At 35.4% G+C, this 19,707-nt stretch overlaps 4 protein-coding genes across 4 annotated transcripts; 2 read left to right on the forward strand and 2 right to left on the reverse strand.

Moving 5' to 3' along the window:
• The first annotated feature begins 707 nt into the window (after positions 1-707).
• On the forward strand, positions 708-3,491 carry LOC103870232 (transcription factor MYB86). The gene is made up of 2 exons (XM_009148345.3): positions 708-1,966; positions 2,143-3,491. Exons 1-2 carry the CDS (start codon positions 1,804-1,806, stop codon positions 2,862-2,864), a joined length of 885 nt encoding a protein of 294 aa, XP_009146593.1. The 5' UTR covers positions 708-1,803; the 3' UTR covers positions 2,865-3,491.
• Positions 3,492-4,303: 812 nt separating this feature from the next.
• On the forward strand, positions 4,304-6,098 carry LOC103870233 (DNA-3-methyladenine glycosylase 1). The gene is made up of 3 exons (XM_009148346.3): positions 4,304-4,924; positions 5,008-5,065; positions 5,344-6,098. The coding sequence occupies exons 1-3, from the start codon at positions 4,525-4,527 to the stop codon at positions 5,828-5,830; spliced, it is 945 nt and encodes a 314-aa protein (XP_009146594.1). The 5' UTR covers positions 4,304-4,524; the 3' UTR covers positions 5,831-6,098.
• Positions 6,099-11,263: 5,165 nt separating this feature from the next.
• LOC103870235 (aspartic proteinase NANA, chloroplast) lies at positions 11,264-13,549 on the reverse strand. The gene is made up of 2 exons (XM_009148348.3): positions 12,964-13,549; positions 11,264-12,253 (listed from the first exon to the last, which is right to left on the reverse strand). The coding sequence occupies exons 1-2, from the start codon at positions 13,485-13,487 to the stop codon at positions 11,428-11,430; spliced, it is 1,350 nt and encodes a 449-aa protein (XP_009146596.1). The 5' UTR covers positions 13,488-13,549; the 3' UTR covers positions 11,264-11,427.
• Positions 13,526-18,159, reverse strand: LOC103870387 (aspartic proteinase NANA, chloroplast). Its single transcript, XM_018658990.2, has 2 exons — positions 16,422-18,159; positions 13,526-15,779 (listed from the first exon to the last, which is right to left on the reverse strand). Exons 1-2 carry the CDS (start codon positions 16,925-16,927, stop codon positions 14,957-14,959), a joined length of 1,329 nt encoding a protein of 442 aa, XP_018514506.1. The 5' UTR covers positions 16,928-18,159; the 3' UTR covers positions 13,526-14,956.
• Positions 18,160-19,707: the final 1,548 nt, after the last annotated feature.

Here is a 19,707-nt window from a genome sequence, read left to right on the forward strand (position 1 = left end):
GACAGTGTTGTTATGTTGACAATGTTTCGTGTTAATAAAAGCTTGTACGTCAAGCTAAACATTTGGAAATGATTAATTAAGAAAAAATGTTAAACCAAGACAAATTTAACGCTACGACCAGTCGGTATAGACAGAGATCTTCTTAGTCACTACTCCTACAATCAAATGACGTACGTGTCTTGGAGAAAACAGACTCATGAATCATGATTACCCAGTTATTTATTAGCAAAATGAATTGTATTACATCATTCTAACTTCATGTTGTCAAATTGATACCAGAATTGCCCAACAATTACCTCTACTTTTTTTATTTTTTGTTTTTTTTTATAGAAAATTTAAAGATTACCAAGTGGTCTATTCCATCAGTTTACTCATGGTTAGGGTTTATCAATAAATAAAAAATATTTAACTAAAAGAAAGAAAGGCTGCCAGATAAGTACTACTTTATAGTATAATGGAAAACCAAAACAAATGTGGTATAGTTAAATATATGTAGCTTCATCAATACGAAGATTTTACATGATATGGTAATTAACAGCGATGGATTAGTACTATATATTATGTTAATTAACCGCTTTTCGACACCCATATATTGATTAGTTTATTATTACAGTTAACTTGACGGATTCAAACAAACGATTGCGTTAAAGACATATATTAAGCTTGACCGTACGTGGCTTACTTGAGCGGAAGTGTTATTTGGAAGCTCCAAGGATTGTTCTAATTCCTCTCATGCTCCAATTTTCTAGTAGTTGCGATTAGGTCGGAAAATATTGCAATCGTGCTCCTTACTTTACCTCTTAGTTTAACTATTATGTTAGTAAATGAAACGTATTTACTGATAGATAGTACGTATACTAGTCATGGATTCCAATATTCAAACTACCAAAAGTAACGCATTTGCAAAAACCCTTTCACATGATAAGTTGATAACGATCATGTGGGAAGCCTATAATCTTTTTGTTCATATCAGTTTAGGTCAAAATTTAAACACGGGTTCTAAAGATTTATCACCGCAAAGAAAGCTTGATCCATTGGCGGTGGAAGATCGAGTTCTAGTAGCCTTTTAATAAATTCGTTTGAAAAAAGAAGAAAATAAATTAATAATATATTAAAGGTACATATTTGATGATCTTAATACTCTTGTTGATTGTTTGTAGAGTTAATGATACTCTGCTGCATTTTTTTTTATTTCTATTTGGTTTTACTAGTCTACTTCATTTGCCATATCATACTGCGCGTTTATGCGTATTGAATTTTAGTTTACAAAGGTGCGTGATCATGTGCACAACTAATCTAAAATCCAATGGGTCATTCTATATTAAGTAATGATCCAAAGATAATATATCTACTATTCTTCTTACCAATGAGTCAATGACTCAGGCCATGTATGTTGAAGTCTAGTTACTAATCAAAACTTAAACTCTGTATAATTTAGCAAGTTAGCGTCTAATAAAGAACATATAGTATTAAACCATTCCATTAAACTACATTGATAATTACAGGAACCATGCATGCAATGTATGACAATCATTAATCAGAAAACAAGTTAAATAGATACATGAATGGATTTTTTTTCCTTGTCAAGGAAAGTGACGTGAACTGCTAATGTCTCTAAAACAGGCTTTCATTTGAAGACACGCAGAGAAAAAGAGAAACAACACAAGTTTGGTTAATCATATTAGATTAATTATCCGAAGAAAGAAAATAAAACTGCTGAGGGAAAATTAATTAAATAGTGACCCTGATGGTTTATTAACACCAAGAGTCTTAGCTTGTATGTTGCATATATAAATTAGGAAGATGAGTGAGAAGTGGGAAATGAAAAGAGATGAAATGGGACATCGATGTTGTGGGAAGCACAAAGTGAAGAGAGGGCTTTGGTCTCCAGAGGAAGACGCCAAGCTTCTTCGTTATATCACCACTCATGGTCATCCTAGTTGGAGTTCTGTTCCCAAGCTTGCCGGTTTTACATCTCTCTCTAACTCTTTGACTACATATATATATATATAGGAATCATGAATTTCCAACTCAAAACCAATTGACGATTAAACATATCGACACATGTTATTTATATATTAATGTTGGTCCATTTACAGTTTCGATGTATGATTTATATATAGTATGTATATGTGTATATAGGATTACAGAGATGTGGGAAGAGTTGTAGATTAAGGTGGATAAACTACTTGAGGCCTGATCTGAAGAGAGGATCCTTTACAGCTGAGGAAGAGCAGACTATCATTGATGTTCATCGTATTCTTGGTAACAAATGGGCTCAAATTGCTAAGCACTTACCAGGACGCACTGATAATGAAGTGAAGAACTTTTGGAACTCATGCATTAAGAAGAAGCTTCTTTCTCAAGGCTTAGATCCTTCCACTCATAACCTCATGCCTTCACACAAAAGATCTGCTTCTTCTTCTAGTAATACTACACCTAAGCCAAGCAAGACGAAGTCCATCATGACAAACCCTACTTTTGATCAATCAACCACAACTTTCTCAATCACAAACGTCAATCCTTACACTTCCAATAAACCAAACAAAGTTAAATCTCCTGACCAGACTACAATCCCCTCCCAAACCGTGATCCCTATCGACCATACCATGTCAAGTCTTTTAAATGATGAAAATATGATTCCTAACTGGTCAAATGTTGATGGAATGGCACCAATCCACGAAGAAGCTCCCATGTTTTCAAGTGAAAAGGCAGTGATGGGTGTTGAAGATGATGATCTCAACATGGACATTTTGTTTAATACGCCTTCTTCTTCTACATTTGATCCTGATTTTGGCTCCATGTTTTCTTCAGCAATGTCTATGGATTTCAATCCCATGGATGATCTTGGCTGGACCTTTTAGTTTTACTTTACAATTTTTTTTTTAATTTTCTAAAATTTATATAATTTGTACGAATAAGTTCCACTTGTTGTTGTTACTAGTTTTGAAAGCTGAAAGAGATTTTACCAAAATCAGTTGTCATTTTCTCACTACTTTCGTATAGGTTATTGCTTTCTATTACATAAAGTTGGGCTTGTTAACTCCAATTTTATCTATTTACATAAAGGCCCATATAATGATGGGCCGGATTAGTAGGGCTCTAAGGTTGTACATGGGGAAGAAAAGTGCCAAATCCATACCACTAAACAGTGTGACCTAATAGACTCAATTATATATTGCATTCATATGATTGATTTTTTTTTTGGTCAAAACATTCATATGATTCATATATACGTTTATTTTTCTGTTCTTCAAGATTCAATTATACGTATTCCCCAATGATTTTGATCGTGTGGAAATAATTATGCCAAGTGCTGATGAAACTTCGTGCGAAGCGCGAAGGCAAAGAGGCAACGTGCAACATCGTCACATGTTCTCTCACCTGTAACCACATTCTTCTAATTTGTTTGTAGGCTTATAGTTGTAAGTTGTACATGAACTAGCATAAGCGTTGAGAAAGTCAATTGTGTTATTCTGAAGAATGATTCACAAGATGGCATTCAACGTATAATTATTCTGCATAATAGATATTTGATTGGAATGACATAACGGAGGAAGCAAACATATCATGAATTTAAAAAGGACTTGGGAGCAACGGGAAGACCACACCGAGGCACAGAAGATGGAGAATAAAGATATGTATGAGTATTAGGTAGTGTTTAATATTATAAAACAGATAAAAATAAGATATTTAGAAATAGAATATGTGAAACCACATGGTCTGTCTCTTACTCTCTTATCTTATCTCCTCCATCCTAAATAGTCCTTTTGAAATTCCTAATTTCCATTCTTTTTTTGCAAAATGTTTAAGCTGCAATATGCATACAAAATTGCACATGAATATATAGAATTGATCCGGTGACAAACAATTGAAAAACAAACTTTCCATTAAAGAGTTGTATTGTCTCTGTAAACTAATTAATATAAATAAAAAACATAAATAAAATGCAAGATGAGAAGTTGATAATAGATAATTTAAGTTGCGTAATTACTATTCTTCAAAAAAATAAGTTGCGTGAATAGTAACGCTATAGATATGGTTTTGTGCATGTGATACAAAAAATGAATAAAGGATAGAAGCCGAAAATAATACAGGAAAGAATATTGAAGTACCAAAAGAAAAGTAAACACAAATAGTTAGAGGAAGACTTAAAGGTCACATGGGATGTGATTTGATGGCATCATTGCATCAAATTCTGCACATGCCACTGCCTCTAACTCTTTTTCATATTCCTTTTCTTTTGTTGTTGCTTGTTGTTATTGGATAATCTAATATCCCACACGGTTTTAGTTTTAGAATAATGTTACACTCTGTAAGAATGTAATTATCATTAGTTACAACCACTTTTCAACTCTCTATCTCCATTGTAATATATATACGTACACAACCACTTCTCTTCTCCATTTTATCATAAGCAACTCAGCCATTCTCTCGTCTTACTAAACATACATTTTCTTTCTTCCATATCATATATAACTTTCTTTATATAACTTAAGTCTTAAGAGTTGATACATAGAAAATATGAGCAGAACGGAGACAATGGGTTTGGCCAAAAGTGAAACGTTGCAGTCAAGTAGTTGCAATCGCCTTATAGGCCGTTCCGAGTCTCTCAAGAGGGACAGTGTGATGAGCAATGGTGGTTCAGCTAAAGTGAAAGGAACCTTGGAGCGCAAGAAATCAAAGAGTTTTAAAGAAGGAGAAAGCTATCCTTCTTGGCTCATAACGGAGGCTCCTGGGAGTATAGCCGCCGTGAGGAGAGAGCAAGTGGCTGCACAACAAGCCCTAAGGAAGCTGAAGATTGCTCATTACGGTAGATCTAAATCAACCCTAACTAATTTCACCTCCTCCAAAGTTGTCCCTCTTGTTCACCCTAGCCCTCATCCTCATCCTCAGAGGTGCAGCTTCATCACCCCTACTTCTGGTATATTAGCCTTTCCATTTTCTTTTACTTGGTGTATTAGTCTCTCTTCAAAATTCTGATTTTTTTTAATGTCATTTTCTCAGATCCTATTTACGTTGCCTACCATGATGAAGAATGGGGAGTCCCTGTCCATGATGACAAGTGCGTTACATAAATTTTTTTCTTACAATTTTAATACTATCACTTTTATTTTTCATAATTGCAACAAAATTTAGTTTATTGAGTGTATTAAAATCTTGGAAATTAGGATGGAATCCTAAATGATTTGGTAACCTGCTAATCTTAAATCTATATCCCCTTATATATTTGGAACTAAAAGTGATTAGCTTTCTTTTGCTCCTTAGTTTTTTATATCTTACTATATATAAACAACACATTTTCATTTTATCCAAATAATAAACTAATTATCTCTATTTCAGGACGTTGTTCGAACTGCTAACCCTAAGTGGCGCACAAGTAGGCTCCGATTGGACTTCAACCTTGAGAAAACGCCATGACTACAGGAAAGCGTTTATGGAGTTTGAAGCGGAAGCGGTTGCAAAGATTAGCGAGAAAGAAATGAATGAAATAAGCACCGAATACAAGATAGAGATGAGCAAAGTGAGAGGCATTGTGGAGAACGCAACAAAGATCCTAGAGATCAAGAAAAACTTCGGGTCGCTAGAGAAGTACATTTGGGGTTTTGTGAACCACAAACCCATCTCCACGAACTACAAGTTTGGCCACAAGATTCCGGTCAAAACATCCAAGTCGGAGAGCATAAGCAAAGACATGGTGCGTCGAGGCTTCAGGTACGTGGGTCCCACTGTGGTTCACTCCTTCATGCAAGCCGCTGGTCTAACCAATGACCACTTGCTCACTTGTTACCGTCACATTCCTTGCACTCTCCTCAGTACCAATCCCTAAAAGAACTCATTTCTTATTTATTTACTTAATTGAAAGTGTGTTTTTCAACTTTCGGGTGATTTGTGTACAACAAATGTAGGTGTAGGAGGAAATGGATTGTGTGATTTTAATTTGCCATGTAAGATAAACCAGCTGGGGTAGCTGGTGTAGTTTGTGTTTTTTTTTTTTCTTTTGTGTGAGGTTTTTATTATAATCACATGTATAAGGGTTTTTGATGTATGTGTGGTGTGACAAATTGAATTAGTAATTGATTTTCATTTGAGTTTAACTTATCTTATAATAACTTAAGACTAATGTGCATTCTTAGCCACAAAAAAAAAGACTAATGTGCATGGGAAAATTCAATATCCTCTTGGGTTTTCAAAATATCGTCTCTATCCGATCTTTTATCCAAGATATTTATTTTATTGTTTTAAAATTTGTATTGAGACTTGAAAGAAGAGTACAATAACAAAAAAATGGTGATTGGTGTTCGTAGAAGCAAATAGAATGATGATGAAGCATGTGATGCTTCTCTGTCACCAATAATGATTGCATCATTTTAGTGGATGCCATGATGGGATTGGTCATTGCCCATTGGATTGGGTCATTCTCCCCATCCCTAAATATAACTTCTTTCCCAGTTCTACCCTTTCAATTATTTACTCAAGTTCCAAGGACAAGGCTCCTCCTTCCTTTACTCTCTCTGTTTATATAAGGAAAAAAGATTTGTAGCTACACGAACTATTGGTTAATGTATCTCGAACCATCTGAAGTATTAAATTGTATCTATAACTACATAAACTCTTAGAAATGTATGTAATTAAACATGCGAGGTTCAATTAGATCTTTTCTAAATTCTTTGGGGTCAAATCGAATTTTGGAAATTTTAATCCGCCCAGACCCAAATCTAAATCCGACCACTAAAATCGACCCGACCCTTATCTTATCTATTATGTCTTCTTCTTCTTCTTCGCGATTTCTTCGTATCTCAACCACAAAAAACTTGAAGATGGAATTGGGTTCGAGTTCGTCGAGAAAGAGCCGAAATTCTGGGCATAAATTATGTTTCTGTGGATTAAAGGCAAGTATAAATCAAGCTTGGACTGACAAAAACCCAGCTCGTCGATTTTACGGTTGCCCACGTTTTAAGGTATGAAATTTGTTAATTAAACTCCTTAATTAGCTATTCAGATGTGAAAAGAGAGATATGAAATGCAATTCAGACCTTGTAACAGTTTGGAAATGGATGCAAATATTTCTCTTGGTTTGATGAAGAAGAAGGTACAGAATGGCAAAAAAAAGCTTTGATTGAAGCTCGTGATGAGATTAGAAAGAAGGATAGAATCATTGAGCAGTTAAAAGTCACCATTGCAGAGATGCGTAGTGATTTGGAGAAGAAGCAAATGGAAACAGTGAAAGATGAAGATGAAATTGTGAGACAGTTTGAAGAATGCTTTGTTTAGTGTTTTAGCTTGTTAATCTTATGTATAATTGTTGTTTAAGTACGTTTGGAATGGTAAGTTGTAATGTCTAAGCATAATGAACTTCTTTTTTGTGTTAATGAATTGAATGAAAAAGTCATGATATCACCATAAAGAGAGTTTAAACATCCTAATTTAGTACATAAAAACCAATGTCAAGAACATCTTAGCCGATACCAAACACAAAAAAATGACATCTTATCCGAGCATTACCAAATCCAAAACAACAGCTTAGAAAATCTTAAACATCTTCAATCATCAGAACCATGTTGGCTTGTCTGAGCACTTGTCGATGGTCCTTGTTCCTGTTGAGCCTGCGCCTGGGGTTCTTCACTTGCTTGAACTTCTTCACTTGCTAGACCTTCTCTGATGCGCCTTCTTTTCACCCTATTCTCTTCAGACTGAAAACACAAGGTAAGAAATGAGAAGACAGTAAGAGAAATGCCTAAACCAATACAACTAAGATTTAAATACCTCATAAGGACATTTCCTTGCATTATGTCCTTTTCCACCACACAAACCACAATGCATTTCTCTTCCTTTTCTAGACACTTTTGTTTCTGGATGCTTCTTACCCTTCTTTGGTGATTCCATAACACCTTTAATGCGTGCTTTGCCTTTCGGTCTACCAGGAGGACGCTTATAAGGTGGTGCTTCAATTAGATCCCCATCAGAAAATGTCCAAAACTTTGGTCCATTAACTGGCCGCAATCCATGCCTATACACGTCTTGCCACTTAGATGTCAAGTAATAATCTGCAATGAAATCTTCAACTTCCATACCATTCTCTCTGATTGCACAAACAGCGTGACAACAAGGTATCCCAGTCAAGTCCCACTTTCGACAAGCACAAGTTCGCATATTCATATTCACAGCATAACCATTAAGGTTCTGGACAATCTCGAATTCACCACCAGTACTACCCACTGAATAACAGTTCTGCGCTTCATCACATGCCTTTGCAATCTCTTTTCTTGCTTTTGGTGTGTATGCCCCAACCTCATGATCAGCTGTCTTAAACCTGATTGCAACCCTTTTCATAGCGTCTCTTCTAATCAACTCCATCATCTGCACAAAGGGCTTCTTCCTTGCAATCTTCAAGGTTCTATTAAAAGACTCGGTTAAGTTGTTATGTGTGTCAGAACAACAAGCACCAGCTCTGAAGAAAGCCCTACACCAAGTGCGATGATCCTTCTTCAACAGCTCCTCGCAAGCCCTAGGATCATACTCTTTGAATATCTTCAGATTCCGATCAAAATCAGGTTCGTTGTAGCTACTAGCAATCCGCCAAAACAAGGGTTTCAACATGTCGGACTTGTGATTCTTCTTGAGATTTGAGTAAACGTGCCTTGCACAAGCTCTGTGTTCTGCTCTTGGTAGCTCAACTGCCACGCCATGGATCAACCCTCTATGCATATCTGAAATAATAGTAGTCTGTTCACCAACTCCCAGCGCCAAGTCCTCTTTCAGTCTGTGAATAAACCACTGCCAATTATCATTGCTCTCACCAGATACCACACCCCATGCTATTGGGAAAACCTGGTTGTTTGGGTCTCTTCCTATAGCTGTCAAGAGCATTCCCTGCAATGAATGTTTGAGGAAGGTTCCATCCAGCCCAATTATGGGTCTGCAATTCTGCTTCCATGCAATCCTCAATGCGTCAAAGCAAACATAGAAGCTGCTAAAAACGTGACCCCCGTTTAAATTCCTTGTGGTGTTGATCTCTGTAATCGTACCAATGTTTGACCGTTTCAGCTCCACCACATAGTCTCTCAGCCTTGAAAATTGCTCATTACACTCAGCTTGAAGCTTATCAAGTGTCATTCTCCTTGCATTTTGCGACTGTGGAACAGTGATGATAATGTTGTAGCGGTTCCTCATCTCTTCTTGGATCATCGGTCCACTCATATCTGGATTTTTTTTCATCGCTTCTAACATCAAATCAGCAATCACTGGAGCCTTTATAGTCTTGCACCGACCAGTTGGGTGACAAGTATGCTTGTTTTCATACACTTTCACCATCCATCGGTTAAGTGGAGTCTCTACGGAGCAGTAGATACGCCAAGGACAACCCTTTCCATTGCAACGAGCCCCAATCTTTGTTTTCTCCCATCTATCATACACCACATTTTGTCTAGTCTTCAAGATGTAAGAGATCACCTGTTTCTTGAACTCTTCTCCACTGGAAAATGTCTGTCTTAAGCTGAGTACACCATCTAATAACCCTGCTCGAGCCATCCTTTCAGCTTGTTCCTCTTCCTCATCTGATGATGCTTCAGTATCCGGATACACTTCATCTTCATCAGGAATCTCATCCTCATAGTTGTTGTTTATCATATCAATATCCTCCTCGGGAGCCTCATCATTCTCATCGCTTTCATCATCTGTGGCTCTCAAGTCAGACCAACTATCATCTTCACTTTCTGACACATTACCACTTTCCTCATAATCTGCATCATCTTCATCTTCTTCGAACCCATGCTCTCCTGCTTCCTCATTAACAGTATTCGCTTCGTTCTCATGCTCTCCTTGCTCAATGATTCTCTCTTCCTCGTTAGCTCCTTGGCCAATCATTCTCTCTTCTTCGTTAGCTCCTTGTCCAATCATTCTCTCTTCCTCGTTAACTCTTTGCCCAATCATTATCTCTTCTTCTTCGAGCACTACATTTTCCTGCTCCACATTCACTTCTTCTCCACAGATTCTCTCATCTTCACCTATCTTCTCAATGTAGAAATCTATTTCTTTCATCCAACAGCCCCCAGTCGCCAATTTCTTCTTACCTTGATCAATATTATTCGATAAAGACTTCCTATCTTCTAGGTCTTCGTAAGGTAACTTATACCACATATTCCCCAACTCTGTTTTGTGCACCATTTGAAACACCACATCTTCAAAGATTGTAACTCCATCAACTTCTAAGACCTCGACTTTTCCATCTGCATAAATAAGCTTTCCGTCCTCTGTTTTGAATTTGCCTGAATGGTAGCAATTCACCTTCACTATAATGTCCCTGAAAATTTAACATAAACAAGGTAAACTTCTTCATTGAGGCATTTTATCGAACACGTTATGTGCTTTTTTTAAATTTAACTCAAGCTTATAAAAATGGAAGGAGAATCGCAACCAAAAGAAGCAATGGAGGAGAACAAAATACATACCCCATGATTTGTACAACAATCCACGAAAGCACTCTGATAATCTCTCTTCTTTCCTTGATTTTACAATCTTATGGTTTTAGTTAAACGAAATCATCGGATTTTGTCTTTGATTCGAAACCCTAATACTCTTTTTTCCCCAATTCAATTTAATTAGATAGGATAAGGGTCGGGTCGATTTTAGTGGTCGGATTTAGATTTGGGTCTGTGCGGATTAAAATTTCCAAAATTCGATTTGACCCCAAAGAATTTAGAAAAGATCTAATTGAACCCCGCATATTTAATTACATACATTTCTAAGAGTTTATGTAGCTATAGATACAATTTAATACTTCAGATGGTTCGAGATACATTAACCAATAGTTCGTGTAGCTACAAATCTTTTTTTCTTTATATAATCATTGATATTAGAGAATTTGTACTCCTTAAACACCACTTTTTCCCTATTTGCACTCCATATCCTATATTCTTCCAAATTTTTTCTCCCCATTCAATGATATCGCACCTTTGTTAATATATTTAGCTAATTTACTCTTGATATTATTTGAATATTTACCATTATCGTATGTTTTTATAGAAGATGTGGTCTTTAAGTAAGGATGTGACTTTTGGTATAAAACAGAGTACTCGACAAGTTTTGTTAATGTTGAGAGAATGTAAAAATGAAAAAGAAACATCAAATATGCTTTGAGAAGAGAGCACATGAGACTGAAACAACGATGCATCAGATTCCTACTTTCCTCAACACCGTAACACAGAAGCAGCCCTTCTTTGTCAGAGCGGGTAAACTTAGTAACGAGTAAAGACCAAGCTAATGAAGTGATGGGCCCAACCTGCTCTCTCAACGGCCCACTAAGAGGCTATTATTTACAAGGCCCAATAGTGATTTTAAGGAAATGAATGCTATCTAACAAGTTTTGATAGCATTATTTACTTTTTCACTAAAAATTTTAATTTTGTCAAGTAATAAAACACCAATCTAAAGGCAGGTAGAAGGAGAAAAAGACAAAGTTGAGGCCGCAATATCAAACTCCCACAAATGATTCTGCTGCATTATATTCCCAATGACATTAGTAGCCTCACCTTTAGCCTCCACAAACCCTAAACACCTGATTCCTGGCGCAGCATTTATCAGGTAGCTTCTACGATAAGGCGCGAAACGAGTACCGCCCTTGAAATGAAACGTCAGCTGTGGCAGCTTTCTGTCGTCGAACTTGGTGGTATAATAACAAAACTCTATTGGTAGTCCTTCTGGTTTGATTCTTTTCACACCAACAAGGTGACGCTGTAGCCCTGTAACCACGGCCTTGTACGCGGCCTCAGCTAAGAACGTGAGGCTGCTTCCTGAGTCCAAAATGGTCCCACCACCTTTCTTTACGCCCCATACTTGTGGAGGGATGTTGAGCATTTCCTCTCCGATGGAGATTCCAACGATGTTGACGGCGTAGAAGGGAGGAAGGATACTGAGATCAAGCCGAGTGGTTCGTCTTGCGGGGGCTTTGGTGGTGGTAGACGAGGGGGTAGAGCCGAAGATGAGATAGTTGGAGACGTTTTTGTGTGAGGTATGGTCAACGAGGCAGTATGAGAATTTGCCTCCGAAGATGTTAGTGGCTTTTGCAGTGAAGGAGTAATCGCTCAAGGCTAGACCAAGGATACCGTCTGTTTCACGGAAGCTGGCACCACCTTCGGAGTTGCTGCTGCAGCCAATGAGGAGGCCACGGATACTAGTAACGCTGCCGTTGGTGAGACCAAGAGTGAAGGTCTCCTTAGCGAATACACCTTGTGCTGATGATCCATCAACATATCTGTTACACCAAATCTAAGTAAGAATGCAAAAAACATGGATGGATTATTACTAAAGAGGCAAACCTAACTCCCAAGTCACAATAAGTAACATTTATATACTGTAATGAATAGTAGCACAAGACACATTTAATTTTCACATCTTCTCCTTACATACACTTGCATCTAACTCTATGTCTCCCTCATGTTTAGGCATGGGCATAAAAACCGAGAACCGAAAAAATCGAACCCGAAACCGAACAATATTCAAAAATGACTGAACGGTTCCTATATTTCTATAACCCAAAAACTGAAATCGGAGTGAACTGAATCGAGAACAATTATATATAGTATTAAAATTAGCAAATTTTCTAAAAATATTACTTATAAACCGAATTACCCAAATATTTTTTATCCAAAGTATTTAAAAATTTCCGAATTACCCTAAAACCAAATTACTCAAATAGTTTTATCCAAAAATTTAAAATTTATCCGAATTATCCAATTTTTTAATCTAAAAACCTGAAAAATATCTGTTTTTGTACCCTCGAATATCTAAAACTAATCGACAAAACAGAACCGAATTGAAACCAAAAATTTATTGGATATTAGCCTGTTCTTATAATTATTACCCGAACTGAACTAAAAACCGAAATAACCTAACTAAATCCGAACAGATTTTCATAGATAATACAAACACAACCACTAAAAGAGAGTTTCTTTATCCGTGTACCTGTAATCGTATGCGCATGGAGTTCTAGGGGTAGGGCATATAGCGATGGAGAATAGTTTAGCCAAATCTTCCGAACAAGTCTTCGTCATGCATCCAACTTTTCTGAAACTGGACGAATTCTCTGCTCTGAAGACATGACGATTCTCAAGTTTCTCTGGCCCTTGCCCATGGAACCTACAATTCACCCATGTCAGCTCGCTCCCTGTGTCCACCACCACCCTGAACCTCTTCGCCGGCGTTCCAACCATGATCTCCGAGAAATACTGGGCCGCTCCGTAGTCGAAACCTGATCCCAGCGACATTTTCACTCCACCTTTAGTTGTTTTTATTTTCTGAGAAATGACGTTGTGACGCTTCTGGTCCATGCCCATAATGTCTTCGATGCGATGGTAAGGTGACGGATTCGGTGAGAGTGAGTCACGGTGCTTCATGTCGAGACGCATAGCCGTTTCTTCCTTGGAATGTGCGGAGGCTATTAGGAGCATCGTGATGAGACACAAGAGCATTGTTGTCGTTGTCTTCATTTTTTTCGTCCTCTTGTTCTGTTTTTTTTTTTGTTTTGCTCCTTTTAGGGTTGTCCGTTTCTAAAACAGAGTATTTATATACATTGACCAACACGCCTTTCTCTCTCTATTCTTTTTTTAATCATAAATCTAAAAACCTTGATTGAGTTATAGTTTTTAGATTTGTTTTAGTTTCTGAAATTACCATATATATCAAGATTTTGAAAATGTGGTTTTCCTGAAAAAAAGGGAGACTCATTTTTGTAGCTACAATAAAAACAAAAACACACCATGTTATTTGGGTTTCTTATTAAAAAGCCTATTTTTTCCAACGAGAGTTTATTTGTTATTTATGATTATTATTTTATAACATATTTTTGTTATTATCCAATATTCAAAAACTATTTTAAAGGCTTCAAACATCTTCCGCAAATTAAAAAGAAAACATTTGAGGCTAGCATGTCAAAAGTCAAAACCATGTTTTCTATGTATTTTAGTTTTTTAAGTCCTATAATTACTTTTTTTATTTTAAAGCTATTAATTTAGAAATACAGTATTCGTTTAGATTACTTAAGTTGTGATCAATTCTTAGCAAGTCTAACATTTTTTGGAAAATTAAGGTAGGAATGCAAAACATGCAAAACAAATGGCTCTAAGTCTAACTGATGACCATTAAAATAAGAATAAGAATAAGTAGGAAAAGAATGAATAAGAACAATGAAAATAAATATTTAATCCTTTGGGTCCATATCACTTGATAAAAAAATGTTTTTTTCTATAGTTTTTTTAAATTCAAGGAATGACAAAGAATCAAATGCAGCGAAATTTTTTCCATAAATAGTATAATTTTTAAAGAATAATAGGAATTGACTATTCCCTTTAATTCTCTACGTCACCACTCAGAGAGAGAGAGAGTGAGTGAGAACAAAAACAGAGACTGAACAAAACAGTCTTGAGTGAACAAGAGCAAGAGCAAGAGAGGCTGACCCTAAGTGAGTCGAGTGGAAAGGTCAAGCCAAGCAGAGCTTTTTATTTATAAATTGATCTTTCAATTTTTATATAGTTTTGTTTGTATCAAAACTAATTCAGTATTTGTGTTTTATGCTTTAATAAATTATTAATATTTTCATAATACAATTATAAATTTCTAAAAATAATTTAATATTTTTGTAAAGACTAAATTTATGTATATAATAAAGTTTGTTAAAATATAATTATTTTGGATAAAATTTGTAAAATTATAAAATAACAAACATTATTAGAACTTTTTTTGTGCAACACATTATTAGAGCTAATACAAAGTATTAATAATAAAATATATTTACAATATTCTTTTTCAAAAGGATAAATGAGTGAAACTCCAATTCATTTAGAAAGAACGAAAATGATCTTAAAGTGAAAATGCCTTAACCAGTTTTGTGAACATTATTTGATCTTTCACTAACAATTTTTTAATATTGTCAAGTAATAAAACGCCAAGATAAATATATCTAAAGGCAGGTAGAAGGAGAGAAAGACAAGGTCGAGGCTGCAAGATCAAACTCCCACAAATGTTTCTGCTGCATTATATTCCCGATGACATTAGGAGCCGGAGCTCCGGCCGGCACAAACCCTAAACACCTGATTCCTGGAGAAGCAGTAGCTATTAGGTAGCTTTTACGATAAGGCGCGAAACGAGCACCGCCCTTGAAGTGAAACGACAGCTGCGGCAGCTTGCTATCGTCGAACTTGCTGGTATCAAAACAATACTCCATTGGTAGTCCTTCTGGTTTGACTCTTTTCACGCCGACAAGGTGACGCTCCAGCCCCGACACAACCGCCTTGTACGCCGCATCAGCCAAGAACGTGAGGCTGCTTCCTGAGTCCAAGATGGTCCCACCACCTTTTCTTACCTCCCACACTACGGGAGGGATGTTGAGCATGGTATTTCCGATGGAGATTCCGACGATGCTGACGGCGTAGAAGGGAGGGAGAAGATTGAGTTCAAGCCGAGCGGTTCGTCTTGCGGGGGGTTTGAGGGTAGACGTGGGGTTAGAACCGAAGGTGAGATAGTTGGAGATGTTTTTGTTGGAAGTATGGTCAACGAGGCAGTATGAGAATTTGCCTCCGAAGATGTTAGTGGCTTTTGCAGTGAAGGACTGATCGCTAAAGGCTAGACCAAGAACACCGTCCGATGCACGGAGGCTGTCACCTTTTGTGGAGCTGCTGCAGCCAATGAGTAGGCCAGGGATACTAGTAGGGCTGCCGTTGGTGAGGCCAAGTGTGAATGTATCCGTAGCGAATACACCTTGTGCTGTTGACCCATCTGCGTATCTGTTTCACACGATCCAAATTAGTATTAGTAAGAATGCATAAACATGGAATATTTGCATTAGGTTTAACTATTACAATAAGAGAGGCTAGTATTATCTATGATTCAAAAAGGAAAAAACTAACTCATAAGTCACAATAAGTGACATTTATGGATTGTAATGAATAGTAGCAAGACACATTTAATTTCACATCATATCCTTTTTTTTTCTTTAAACTGGCATATTCACATCTTATCCCTTACATACACTTGCATCTAAATCTATGCCTCCAGCAAGTTCTCTAGATAGTTGGAGAAAACAGCGAGAAGGATGCGGTAATAATAGAGAGAGGTCCCTCTTCTTCTCTCATTCATGACCATCACCATCATTTCCTCTTTGGCATATAACCACTACATATTTAAGCAACATTGTTATACTAAGAATCTCCTGATTAGACTCTACCTAATCACATTTTGACTACGGATCTATATTGTAATCACCACCACGAAATGAAACACACGCAATACCTCTTTGGTATATAAGTCATTACAAATAAGCTAATCAGATTGTTATCCTTAAATAAACTCTACCTAATCACATTTGGCCTATGGATCAAGAATGCAACCGCCACAAATGAAAGAGAGATTATTTATGTGACATGTACCTGTAATCATAAGAGCATGGAGATTGAGGGTTAGGGCAAATGGAGAGGGAGAAGAGGTTCATCAAATCAACCTTGCAAGTCTTTGTCATGCATCCAACTGTTTTAAAACTAGACGACCCCTCTGCTCGAAAGACTTCACGGTTCTCCTTTCCTTTACCTTGGAACCTACAATTCACCCATGTCAGCTCGCTCCCTGTGTCCACCACCACCCGGAACTTCTTCGCCGGCGTTCCGACCATAATCTCCGAGAAATACTGCGCGGCTCCGAAGTCGAAACCTGATCCCAGAGACATTCTCGCTCCACTTTTGGTTGTTTTTATTTTCTGAGAAATGAGGCTGTGACGCCTCTTGTCCTCGCCGAAAATGTCTTCAATGCGATGGTAAGGTGTATGTATCGGGGAGAGTGTGTCGCGGTGCATCATGTCGAGACGCATCACCGTGTTGGAATATGCGGAGGCTATTAGGAACATCGTGATGAGACAGAAGAGCATTGTCATTGGCTTCATTTTCGTCCTCTTGTTCTGTTTTTTTTGTTTGTTTGTTATGCTCCTTTTTGGGTTGTCCGTTTCTAAAAGACTAGAACAGGGTATTTATATACACTGACCAACACGTCTTTTTCTCTCTTCTTTTTAAAATCATTATCTAAAACCTTAAAATATTTTGTAGTTTTTAGAATTGTTTTAGTTTAGGAAATATACACTTCTAATTAGATTTAGTTTCGGAAATCACCATATTTATCAAGATTTTGTAGATGTTATTTGCCTGAAAATTAGGGAGACTAATTTTTATAGCTAGCTTTTCGAATTTTTTTTTTTTAAAAGACCATGTTATTTGGGTTTCTTATTAAAAACAGTACTCCTATTTTTTAATCGAGAGTAAATATAGTATTTATAATTATTATATTTAAAAATATTTTTGCTATTATCCAAAATTCATAAACTTTTTTAAAGGCTGCAAACATCTTCCATAAACTAATAATTAAACATTTGAGGCTTACAGATCAAAAGTCAAAACCATCTTTTCTATGTATTTTAGATTTTTCAGTCCTACAATTCCTTTTGTATTTTAAAGCTATTAATTTAAAAATATTCATGTTTGACTCCTTGATTTAGGGTTTAATGACAATCTTATCAATTCACTAGCAAGTCAATATTTCTTTGGGAAATTAAGGTAAGAATGCAACTAAATATTGCACTTAACGATAAGACCAAATTTTCATTTATGATATTGTAAATCTTAATTTCCTTTTTTAGAATACTTAAATTTGTCGAATATCTTCAGATGACACTAAAATAGTAGGAAACATTCAATTCATTGACCATTCTATTAACAAAAAATCAAACAAATTATATTTAAGTGTGTCATTCAAAGATACTTAACCTCGCAACTTTTAAATACTCTCTCTATATATAACTTGCTAACTCGATTGGTGACTGGATTTTGTGAAAGTCCTTATCATATATGGGCTACTATATGTTATTTGAGGCCTGAAAGCAAAAAAAATCCTTAGATGTTATTTAAAAAGCAATTTACCACATGTTCTCTCTATAATCACTTTTACAAAAAAAAATATGACATAATTACTAAAATTGATAATGACATATAGCTAAATATGACATTGATAATTACATTTAATGTTGATTTATATTTTTTTGTAAATCTTTTAAAATATAGTAATAATTCATATATTACATTTAGTGTTGATTTTTATTTTTGGTAAACATTTCAAAATATGGTAATAACTCATATATCATCACTAAAATAAATATATTCAAATATGGCATTGCAAATTTCGAAATATTATTGTTTTATTTTTTATAATTATACATTTTTATTACTAAAATTTTTAAAATTTTCTACAATTTTTTTAAAATTATAAATTTTTAATCGTAATATCGTTAGTTTCTTTTATATATATATACAATTTTTATAAATACTGTTTAGGTTTAATTTTTGATAATTATACAATTTTTATATCAAATTTTTTAATTAATTTTATTCAAGTTGATTTAATATATTTAACCAAAAGAAATAGATACAAAATCTATCTAAGATAATAATTTTAAATATATACATATATATTTTAAATTTAATTTAAAATAAACAAAATTATCTTTACCTTAATTTTATGCTTAACTAAATCAAATTTATATTAAAATATTTATAAGAAATAATAAATTATGCGATATTAATAAAATTTTATTTTTAAATATAATTTAAATTAAAACATTTTATTACTGCATATGGTACATAAAAACATCTAGTAAAAAAATAAGTGTGGTGGCATCGTTTTTCTTCTTTTGGGATCTCGATAATAATCAAAGACTTTAAACGAAACTAGACTGTCCAATTAGCTATGTGGAGATTATTCATAACTAAAGTTAGAATATTAGATATATAATTTTAAGAGAACAAATCATTTGGGCTAATTTGACTTGTGGATTTCTTCTCTTTGTCACAAGGGCGAGAGGAAGATTTGCAGCTGTCTTATTGTCACAGGTTGGCTGTTGAATCCTTGGATTCCTCTAAAATTCATATAGATTTTATTACATTCATAGGTTCAAATTTTATACTAACAAAAACTGCAAAATTAGAAGATAGAAGATAGACACAAAATAATTTGGATTATCCAAATCCAGAGAGATGCGTGTACACTGTGATGCGTTGAACTCCAATCCAAGCCACGGTTGTACAATCTATTGTCTCAGTTTATATGCTATTTGATATTTGTGACCTCGTATATGTTGTATATGCATGCGTTTATTAAACCAACACTGAAACTTGTTTCTTATGATATTCATTAATCATTGATATCACCGAACTTATAAATTGAGATTGTGATTGTGAAAGTAACAGAGCTACATAGATAGTAGAATATCCTAACTGCTTCCGAAAATATGTAACGAATGACGAAGACAAGTGGAGGAAGCGAGATTAATTCAAACTGCAGTTTGCTTGCACGGTTGCACCCAGTAAGTAATTATTTATAAAATTACAACAATCTTAATGTGACGACAAAAAAAAAAATTTATAAAAACCTTGAAGATTTTTTACCAAAAAAATAAAGAACAAGAACCTGTTTATTGCAGGTCTCTTAGCTTAATATAAGACACGTCGTAGCAGCTCTTTTTTTCTGTTTTGAACACAAACACCGCTGCTTTCGATATCTTAATTCACGATATAGGCTTATAGGCTAGCATGGCTTACATAGCCCCTATTTTATTACGAATATAATTGCACTTTAATTCAAATAGCAATATGTTCGATATATTTTGTATGTAGCCTA

This window comes from Brassica rapa, chromosome A05, assembly GCF_000309985.2.
Source record: "Brassica rapa cultivar Chiifu-401-42 chromosome A05, CAAS_Brap_v3.01, whole genome shotgun sequence".
Taxonomy (NCBI): Eukaryota; Viridiplantae; Streptophyta; class Magnoliopsida; order Brassicales; family Brassicaceae; genus Brassica; species Brassica rapa.